The 11383-nt window shown below is 37.4% G+C and overlaps 1 protein-coding gene across 1 annotated transcript; it reads left to right on the top strand.

The window, feature by feature from the left end:
• Positions 1-6738: 6738 nt before the first annotated feature.
• Positions 6739-11294, top strand: LOC121260986 (protein SUPPRESSOR OF MAX2 1). The gene is made up of 3 exons (XM_041163110.1): positions 6739-8478; positions 8884-9157; positions 9303-11294. Exons 1-3 carry the CDS (start codon positions 7259-7261, stop codon positions 10953-10955), a joined length of 3147 nt encoding a protein of 1048 aa, XP_041019044.1. The 5' UTR covers positions 6739-7258; the 3' UTR covers positions 10956-11294.
• The last annotated feature ends 89 nt before the right edge of the window (positions 11295-11383 follow it).

Genomic DNA, 11383 nt, shown 5'->3' with positions numbered 1-11383 from the left:
CTCCTCGATCTCGATCGATCGCCTCTTTGCCTAACAAAAATAAAATAACATATTTCATGCAATTAAAATAGCTATATTATTAATATAGACGGTCACAACTAGCTAGCTAGTACGTACCCAGCTTAATCCATGTAGTTATTAATCTGCAGGTAACAAGCACAAATCAAAGGCAGTATTACGTACGCGGTACCCTGATCAAAATGTAGCATGCATGGAGGGCAGCTCGAGGGGTACGTAAAAGAAAACGAAGGAAAAATTGGGAGTCTTTTACACGAGTTATAAATTAAAGCTCGTTATAAATTAATTATCAATCCCTCGTGTCAATATTGGAAACTTTGCAAAATGTTTTCGGCAATATTGACGCGCTTTCATCTGTAGAAATGAAGATTATAGCATAATACACGACATACTTGGATACACATAATTCATGTATATTATATATATATATATATATATATATATATATATATGCATGCATGCATTAAGATGGACTTCAGTGATAGGAAACATGACGTACGTTTACGTAGAGCATTTCTTTTTCAACAAAATATTTCTAACCATAAGCTTATTATTTGATTGTTTCTGACATGAAAATATGGTTTTGTACATCCTGATTACATTTCTTAAAGTATGCGGACACGCACGTCTATATACGCATATATATATATATATGCATATATACATGTATGTGTATATATGCGTTTATGTGTGCTTTGATTAGGTCTCAGACGGCCGATGATCATCGTCAATCAAATCCGAAAGTTGTACGCTCCATTAATAGACTTATTAATCAGTAAAGATCCGCGTAGACATAAATTGCCGAGAAATAATATTTACAGTTGAAAGTATGTAAGCGTCACATAATTATTTTTTAAAAAAAATAGATAAATATAAGATTCATATAAAAAAAATTAAATTTTTAATAATAAATTTTATTTCTTTTCAAATCGATTGCACGATATTTATCCACTTTAAAACTATATAATATATATAGTATTTCTCTAGATTACCACACTGCTAGCTAGCTAATCAAGTGCTTTAATTTGTGAGACTTTCCGTGTTGAAATTCATGCCATTTTTTAAAATTTGGAATCTTATCATTCAACTTGATTCTACAGTAAATTACTGGCCTGTTGCATTGAAATCTTATCCTTTATTTTATTATATGAGAAATGACAGAGTCGTCGCGAAAAAAGTGTACGTATACCTATTTTGTATCAAATATTTTGATTTTTTTTTTATTTAATAGTTAAGAAAGTATTTTTTAATAATTTTTTTATTTTTATTTTATTTTTAAAAATGTTTAAATAGGTTTAAAAAATATTTAAAAAATAGAACAAAAACAAATTACACTATTTGATTAAAAAAAATGTGTGGAATTTCTGCACGTACGTGGCCCTAACACCACTCTTATTATATACATTAAAAGGAAAATTATCCATAAACTTGCATAATGGACATGAGTACTCAAATAAAAATTAAAAAAAAAAAAAAAAAGTAATTTTGCTATAGCGTTGAAACATGAGGACTGTCATCATTTGGCTATTGAAATGGTTGTTGTGGGGAAGGAATACTTTGGTATGGGACCGGCCTGGCTAAGCTTGCTAGCAGCTTGTAGACAAAATGAAATTAATACAAAGTCCAAATTGTTGAGCGTATGTTTTTCTACGTACTACTGTACTCTCATTCAGTGTTAATTTTCACATATGAAAATATTAATTTGATTAGGCCCGTAGCCAAATTAGCAAGTACGTACAAAATTAAGACATCTTTTTTTCTTCCTAATTCCGTTCTTCTTTGGAGAAAAAAAAATATAAATATTATATATATATATATATAAATATATATATATATATATATATATATATATATATATATATATATATACCCTCGCCTTTGGGTCTTCGAAAGCATTAATGGAAACGGAATCATATTTTAAATCCACAAACTTTGATACCAGAAAACAAAACGAAAGTAAACGCATATTTTCTCAACCCCATATGACCAAAATGTCAAATAAAAATGCACCTAGTCGTACACGGCATATCATGCAAAGCTGGCAATTATAAAAGATCCATTACGTACTGTGCTTTCAATATAGATAGAAATGCAAAGCGATTAGCATATATATATATTTTCTTTTGCTTATGTGATACAAAAATATTATAAAAAGTAAACTCACAAATTGATATAATTTTATATATATGACTTGTTAAATCTATTTGATGATAAAAATAACTTTATAATATGACATATCATCTAGTCACATAAGTTTACTTTTATGTAATTTTTTGTGATTAAAATATTCTTCTAATATGCACTTAGTTTTTAGCGAGTAATGTTAGTTACAAGTTCTAAATAGACAGATTTTCTCATACAAATTATCCATTGTAAAAAGGTCATGAGTTTTACTAATAAAGAAGAGGTTTTTTTTTTATACTTTCTTAACTTGAGATTTATTTTTTTTACAAAAACTTGCATGATATTTATCTATTTGAAATTTATATAAATTATTTATTGTCTTTAGCATTACGTACGGTACAATTGCAGATGTATGTAAATATCAATGTCAAGAAAAGGATTAAAAACTCATATATATGAAAGTCTGGCAAAAGTAGAGAGAATCGGATCACATTATAAATTTATGCAAGAAACTGCGACTTTCCCTTTTGTTTAGTTGGATGGAATGAAATGCATGCCAGAAATGAAGAGATCTAGAAAAAGGCTCATGAAGTAGTACTGATTAAGGAGAATTGAATTAGGACCATTCGTCACACAAAGCTTAGCTAGCTAGCTAGCTAGCCAGTTAAGAAGCCGATGATCTTCAAAGTCAAACAAGCCGTCATCAGTTTGAATTATGAATCACAAAGTGCAGTCAAAGCAAATAAATGTGCATCTTTTGATGACCCTAGCTAGCATGCAGCTTGTGGAACGTCTCAAATTAGCAACGATGCAGCTCTTAATTGGTCATACATTTTTCATCAATCCCCCCCCTCCCCCGCCCCGCAAAAAGTTAAAAGACTTTTTGAGTCTATCAACGAGCTATAAGCATACGCCTCTCCTTTTTGCCTTTTGCCTTTTCTATAAACCTTTATGGGATAATATACTTTATGTATAGATTTGGCATTGCAGATAAACTCTTCACCCAATTACCTTTCAAGTGGAGTAGTTTATGATTAGCAATTAAAGGCTCCAACCTATCAAATTTGAAACACTACTCAAAGTTAATTTAATAAATATTTGGTCCTCCTCCTTCGAACTTTAAGATCTAAATTAATAAAATAAATTTATAAAAAATAATTATAATTATTTAAAAAAATATAAGTTGACATTAAATATTAAATAAATTTTATTTTATATGTATATTTATATATATATATATATTTTATTTTACTTTATTTATATCAACATCTAGATACTCATTATTGCTACATGGCTCACTGCTGGAGTAGAGGGTGGTAATTGGGGAGATTTGAGTGAGTAGGTAGAGGCATTATAGTAATTAGATATTGCCAATAAAGGGGCAAAGAGGCTTCAAAGATACGTGAACGGTAATAAATATTGAAAGTTGGAAGTCAGTCTCTCTTTCTCTTCTCTACTTACAGCTTTCAAACTCTCACTTTAATTTTATATTTCGGTCACTGGAAAAGGATAGGACTAAGTTTCACGCGTCAGCTTTTCCTCTTTTTATCTCTTGGTCGTCACGATATGGATCCTATTGTATTGCGATAAATCAATAATAAACAAAGATCACACTTTATGATAAGATCATCAGCGTTGGAATTAATCATGGTAGATCTAGTAAGAATATCATACGCTTTGTTACCACGATTATCCTTTAAATGATTACTATATATTCTTTTTACGATAATCTGATAACATGAATAATCATGATTGGTGACCATAAAAAAGAGAGATTCTACCCAATAATACATAATTATACGTGATCCAAACATGCACATGTGACACCCACACATGCAAATTAACTAATTAAATTAAGCCAAATCGTAGACATCGATCCTAAATTATCACTAGCCAAAGTGCCAATTTTGTTAATTATAAAGACATTAGAGTTATGATGTATGGAGATGGTGAGAAGAGGAGGCCAAAGTACTATATGCGGGTGAGAAGAGGAGGCCAAAGTACTATATGCGGGTGAGGTTAGGATAAGGTGGGTGTACTTGTAAGTTTAGATACATGGAGGAGTAAATTAGGGGGCAAAAGGGTGTGCGGAAAAGAAAGCAAGTGTAAACAGGTGGGCATGCAGGACAGCAGTTGTGGGAGGGGGAGCTCGAGAAACGCGTAAAAGGCAAGGGAAGGGCGTGCGTTACCAAAAGGAAATATATGATGATGATGATTTTCCTTTGCTTTCCTTTCTTTCTTTCTAAAAACAGTACCCTTTGATCATCAAAAGTTGTGTGCTAATTTCTCCGCTTTGGAATCCCAAAAAGTTACCACTTGAACTTAAAACATTTTTCATGCCTTTCGATTCCTGTTTATGTTTTGTACTATCATGGATCATGAGCAGTAAATGTAATCCTTAGGGCTCCTCGTTCCTTTTTTTTTTTTTTTTTTTTTGAAGCCTACCGTCTTTTTAAATCCACCACGATGATGACGACGATGATGGATGTTTTTTTTTTCCATTAATATATTGTGTTTACGAATTAGAAGATATATAAATGAAGTCAATTTCGCTTAATTACTGATGTAAATAAGTTGTAATCACGTAAACCGGTGTCGAATTGATGATCTTTGTGTGTGATATGCGTAGAAAAACTATATCTATATGCTACTTATTTTGGTTTTAAACTTCTTAAACATATGATTGATCTTGTTGTTTTGAATCATGCGGGTATTCATAATGATCATCAGAGTACAAATATTAATTGTTTTTTTCTTTCATAGATTTATATTTTTGAACATTTTATTATTTTTAATAATTCTCACGTAATTTTTCACTCATCAAAATGAAGATAGCTAGCTCTGCTTTAATTGCAGATGGTTTGAGATCTCAATGGAATCGAGCTACTTTATTCTCTAATACTACCTAAAGTGATCTCTTACTTATCTGATTTTCAACAAATTATATATATTGAATCCATCTCTAGACTTGTAATTGAATATGATTGTAGAAACATAAAAAACATTATGACGATCGCTTGCTAGATTAAAAAAAGCGCATTGATCAAGTAGTTGGGTTAATGTTTTTATATTATTGTTGTTGTTTTGAAGATTAAAATGTAAAATGGCATGATATTACCTGGAACCCAATAAACTTGACCATCATCATCATCATGAGTTACATAGATTTTTATTTATTTATTTTTCGAATGAAATATGTTTTATTTTCGTAGGAGCACATGATAATGAGTCATTGATGAATGATGACGAAATGAAATGGAAAAGAGGGTCATACATATCCTGTTAATTAATGAAAGCCCCATCTAAAACCTGTTTGATTCAAATGAACCAAGTTGAAGTACTGCACTCAATTAATTGTTAGATTTTATTGGGCGGCTGTGTCTTGTGATGGGTAGGATTGCGCCATTTTCAAGGCATTTAATGAAGAGTACTCTCCTTTCACAAGAAACCAAACAAAAGTTTGGTTTTTTTTTTTTAAATTCGTGTATTTTCTTTTAAAGAAAGAAACGATAATTGTACTGCATACACTGGACTGGGAATAAAGGGTTTCTACAACTCATTACAGAAAACACAGTAATTGGTACAATTAAACTTTTCATGTAAAAGAAGATCATGATGGCTCTTTAAACTTTTGGATGAGGTTTAACTTCAGCCTTTCAAGCACACAAACTTTGAAACTTTCCAAACCACCATCATTAATGCCAGTTTTCTCTCTTTTTTCTTTTTTTTTTTTTTTTTTTTGGGCCATACAACTTTGAAAATTCTCTCCAGCTTCATTCAAGCAATGATATGAGGTTTCAAACTATCCCTAAAACAAAATGGGTAATCATGACAGCTCGTATATTTTAATATTTATATTATTTTTTTAAAAAAATATTTTTTTATCTTAAAATTTATCATTTTAAATCACTAATTTTTTTTGTTATAAGTTAAGTAGATTTCTTGATCTAACTTTATAAATTTAAGAATTTTATTTAATATGCCCGCATTGATACCTTAAAAAGTTGGTACTGGGTATTCAGAGAGAGAGAGAGAGAGAGAGAGAGAGAGAGAATTAAGTATGAAAAGGTGAAAAGGGGACCCGTGCGATACCTTTGCAGCGTTTGAGTGTGAAAAGCAGAAAATTGAATTAAGAGAGACCGGGGAGAGTGGTGTGACCCGCCAAGTGAGAGCGTGGAGTTTGTTTTCTTTTATTTTCTTTTGAACATTTATTTCTCGGCCTAGGACTGTGGATTGACCGCGTTCTCTCTCTCTTACTAAAAACCACTGTTTTTTTCTCTCTCTCTCTCACTCTCCATTATCTGAAACGAATTGACACGAAGAAAAAAGTATTATAAGCACAAAAATAAAAAAGGAAATATTTTGATCTGATGTTTTTATTGCACGTAGTGACGTAAGGCATGTATTTTGACGAGGCTTGGACTTGGGGGTATATTTTCACCTCCTATTTTTTCTATTCTATAATCGAGTTTAGCGTTTTTATTAAAGTAAAGTATTTTGTCTGGGATATGGATTCAGATATACAGAGATAGAAAGGGGAGGGAGATATCTCCAAAATAAATATAAAAAGAGAAAATAGAGGAAGAGAGAGATGAGAAGGTTCTTGTGAAGGAGGGGATCTCATCTTTCCTTTTCATGATGAATTTTCTCGTATAAAGTTTGTCTTTTTTTTTTTTGGGATGCATGTCTGCGAGTGAAAGAAACAAAGGACGAAAGTAGGAGAGAAAATAAGAGGTATATAGAGATCCCTAAAGGAAACTTTTTAAAAGCCTAGTAGGTGTTACTTTCTTGATTTTGTTCTTGCTTGTAAAAAAGCTCTCTTTTTGCTGATTCCTTTTTTTTTCCTCAACCCATCTTCTCAAAGTCCCGAATTTTGTCCATTTCCAACCCCAACCGGACCCTTTTCATTGCTACTTTGCTCTGTCTCTGTCTTTCTCTGCATTTCTGGTTTCTTCCCTGTGAATTTTAAGCATACTTGGCTTCTTTCTCCAAATACGCCCAATCCCAAGGACACTCCCTAAGAAAAGGGCTTATTTTTGCTTAACTAAACTTCCATAAGCAAAACCTTCTGGGCTTCGTCTGGTCGTGGCGGTTTTGTCGAATTCGTCATTTGGAAATGAGAGCCGGACTCAGCACGATCCAGCAAACCCTAACGCCAGAGGCGGCGACCGTGCTTAACCACTCGATCGCCGAGGCTGGTCGACGCAACCACGGCCAGACTACGCCGCTCCACGTGGCGGCGACCCTTTTGGCTACTCCCTCGGGCTTCCTCCGACAAGCCTGCATCAAATCCCATCCCAATTCCTCGCACCCGCTCCAGTGCCGAGCCCTCGAGCTCTGCTTTAGCGTGGCACTGGAGCGCCTCCCGACGGCCCAGAACGTCAGCCCCGGGATGGAACCGCCCATCTCCAATGCTCTAATGGCGGCGCTTAAGCGCGCCCAGGCGCATCAGCGCCGCGGTTGTCCCGAGCAGCAGCAGCAGCCACTTTTAGCCGTCAAAGTCGAGCTGGAGCAGCTGATTATATCCATTCTTGACGACCCCAGTGTGAGCCGAGTTATGCGAGAGGCCAGCTTCTCCAGCCCGGCTGTCAAGGCCACAATTGAACAGTCTATGAATTCTTCGGCTTCGGTGGCTAATTCTTCTCCAATTGGATTGGGATTCCGACCTGGAGCAACACCGGTCCCCTCGACGACGAACAGGAATCTGTATTTAAATCCCCGGTTGCAGCAGGGGAGTGCGGCCCATTTGGGGCAGCAGAGGGGTGAGGAGGTGAAGCGGGTTATTGATATTCTGTTAAGGACGAAGAAGAGGAACCCGGTATTGGTAGGCGAGTCAGAGCCGGAGGTGGTGGTAAGGGAACTATTGAGGAGGATTGAGAATAAGGAATTGGGTGAAGGGCCTCTCATGAACGCTCAGGTGATTCCTTTGGGCAAGGAGTTTTCTTTGGATAAAACCCAACTACCGATCAAGGTTAAAGAATTGGGGGATTTGATCGAGACGCGGATTGCTAACTCGAGTGATGGAGGTGGTGGTGTTATTCTTGATTTGGGTGATTTGAAATGGCTAGTTGAGCAGCCAGTGACTTTTGGGGTGGCGGGTTCGGGTGCTGCACCGCAGCAACATGTGGTTTCAGAGGTAGGGCGTGCTGCAGTGGCGGAGATGGGGAAGCTGTTGGGGAGGTTCGGAGAGGGGAGTGCGGGGCGACTTTGGTTGATCGGGACTGCAACTTGTGAGACTTATTTGAGGTGCCAGGTCTATCATACTTCCATGGAAAATGATTGGGATCTTCAGGCAGTGCCAATTGCTGCGAGAGGGCCTTCCACGATGTTTCCGAGGTATCTTTGGCGTTCTTCTTTTGATTGGATCAATATAATGCTTATTATGAAATTATTGGGGTGGCACTTGATCGCGGAGGTAATAGTTCTGATGTCAGAGACGTCGATCATGCCATTCTTTATGCTGTACATTGGTTGTGAATTTCGTAACTGCGCGGCGTGGTTGTTGGTTATAGAACCCATTATTCCTTGAAAAGTTAATCATGCTTTAAGATTAAATTTAGGTGGTTTGTTTTTTCTTCCATCCATCGAAGCTTCAAAAAGTGATGAAATCGCATAGATCCCTTTCTCCAGGCTGTTTACAGGACTTGATATCTTTTGTCTTCTTGTTTGTGTGATGCGTTTAGGCATTGAACGCATGCTTAGTCGCAATTTTTATTTACTTTCATTGTTCTTGTCTCGCAGGCTTGGCGCCAACGGTATCCTCAGCAGCTCTGTCGAGTCTTTGTCCCCATTGAAGGGCTTTCCCACTGCAACAACCGCTCTGCCCAGAAGAACAAGTTGCTGCCCACAGTGCATTCAGAACTATGAACAAGAGCTGGCAAAACTTTTACCGAAGGAGTTTGAGAGTTCATCTTCCGAAGTTAAATCAGGAGCGGCCCAACCACAACCACTGCCGCAGTGGTTGCAAAATGCTAAAGCCCAGGAAGGTGATGCCAAAACAATGGATCAGACGCAGGTAAATTCAACTTAACTTGGTCCACAAGCTCAAAACAAGCCTAATCTTTCTTCTCTCTCCCTCCCTCCATGCCTCCCTTTTCATTTGTTCTTTTGTGTGTTAAAAGGCACTGTTTATATTCAATTGTCATTTTAATCCTTTACAGAGTAAGGACCTAGAACTGGTTCGGAAGCAGAGGAGTCAAGAGTTACTCAAGAAATGGAATGATGCATGCTTGCGTCTGCATCCGAATTTCCATCATTCCAATCTCAGCTCTGAGAGAATTGCTCCTATGCCTCTCTCGATGGCGGGGTTGTATAATACATCTCTGATTGGTCGCCAAGCCTTTCAACCCAAATTACAGTTGAACAGAAATCTCGAGGAAACTCTGCAGCCGAACACTAATCGAGTCCCCGCTCAACCCCCCGAGAAGGCAGTTTCCTCGCCAGGTAGCCCTGTGAGGACTGACCTCGTTCTTGGGCGAACAAAGGTCACGGAACGCAGCCTGGATGGAACCCCAAAAGAGCACACGAAAGATCTTTTGGGCCGCGTGTCTTCTGAACCTCAGAACAACTTGCATGAAATGCAGACCAATAAACTGCTTAACACATTAGATACTGATTCGTTCAAGAAGCTCCTCAAGGATCTAATAGAGAAGGTGTGGTGGCAGCGGGAAGCCGCATCAGCAGTAGCTACGACTGTGACCCAATGCAAAGTCGGGAATGGAAGACAACGTGGTGCTGGATCAAAAGGTGATATGTGGTTATTGTTTATGGGTCCCGACAGGGTTGGCAAGAAGAAGATGGCATCAGCTCTTGCGGAGCTGGTATCAAGGTCCAATCCAATAATGATCGGTCTTGGCCCTCGACGCAATGATGGAGAATCAGATATGAGTTTCCGTGGTAAGACAGCATTGGATCGTATTGCTGAGGCAGTTAGGAGGAACCCCTTTTCGGTAATCGTACTTGAGGACATTAACGAAGCAGACATGCTAGTTCGAGGGAGCATCAAACGGGCAATGGAGAGAGGGCGTCTTGCTGACTCTCATGGACGTGAAATCAGTCTAGGAAATGTCATCTTCATTCTTACTTCAAGTTGGTTGCCAGAAAATCTCAAATACTTATCCAATGGCATTACTACGCTTGACGACGAGGAGAAGCTTGCTGGTTTAGCAAAAGGCGGTTGGCAGTTAAGGCTATCCCTTTGTGAGAAGACTGCAAAACGACGGGCCAATTGGTTACACAGTGGAGACAGGCCAATGAAGCCTAGTAGGAAGGAACCAAGTTCAGGTTTAGCATTCGATCTAAATGAAGCTGCCGATGTCGAGGACGACAGGACAGATGGGTCACACAATTCAAGTGAGCTTACGGTCGAACATGAGTACGAGCAGGGGCTCAACAACATTAATTTGCGATCACCCACAACTTCCTCAGTACCTTGTGATCTGCTTGATGCTGTTGATGATGCCATCGTCTTCAAGCCTGTGAACTTTGGCCCCTTTCGCAGCGAGGTCACAAGCTCCATTACCAAAAGATTTACGACGATCATGGGTGACATGAGAATTTCAATGGAAGTAGAAGACGAAGCTCTCGAGAAAATTATGAGTGGGGTATGGCAAGGCCAAGTGGGCTTAGAAGAATGGACGGAGAAAGTATTGGCTCCGAGCTTCCACCAGATGATCAAGGCGTGCCACCCTCCCAGCAGTGTACGCAATGATTCAATGGTCATTAGGCTCGAATACGACGGCAATTCGGATAGCCGGAGCTGTGGAGATTGGCTCCCAAGTAGCGTGAAGGTGGTGACGGAAGGGTTGTCATAGGGTCGGTGGATGCAGCGGGTATTTTGACATTTGTGTTGAATAGAGATGTAAATATGCTGAAATATTTGGCGGGGGAGCATGACGGTTGAAAAGGTGAAAAGATTAAAAAAAAAAAAGCCGTTAGAAGAGAGTAGTAAACGTTGGATACATAGACGGGATCCGTTTTAACAGTGTGCCTTCCCCCCTTTTCTTTATTATTTAATTTCTTTTGATGTTGTATTATTTTTTCCTCACATATATATAAATATAAATAGAAGAGTATTAGGTGTTTTTATATTAACTTTAATCAAATTACATACATAGACAACGATTAATAAGATTTATGGCATTCTAACATTATTTTTGTCATTCTATTCGGCCTGCCATTTTTTTTCTATTTATTTAATTATGACTTTGAAATCAACTGTAAATCGATCAGATTTCTATCT

Source organism: Juglans microcarpa x Juglans regia, chromosome 4D, assembly GCF_004785595.1.
Source record: "Juglans microcarpa x Juglans regia isolate MS1-56 chromosome 4D, Jm3101_v1.0, whole genome shotgun sequence".
Lineage (NCBI taxonomy): Eukaryota > Viridiplantae > Streptophyta > Magnoliopsida > Fagales > Juglandaceae > Juglans > Juglans microcarpa x Juglans regia.
Note: the sequence above shows the minus strand (reverse complement) of the source record. Positions and strands in the feature narration are given on the sequence as shown.

Coding starts and splice junctions, on each gene's coding strand:
- LOC121260986 (XM_041163110.1), top strand. CDS start 7,259: ATGAGAGCCGGACTCAGCACGATCCAGCAAACCCTAACGCCAGAGGCG. Junction 8,479..8,883: donor CCTTCCACGATGTTTCCGAG/GTATCTTTGGCG, acceptor CTTGTCTCGCAG/GCTTGGCGCCAACGGTATCC. Junction 9,158..9,302: donor AAACAATGGATCAGACGCAG/GTAAATTCAACT, acceptor AATCCTTTACAG/AGTAAGGACCTAGAACTGGT.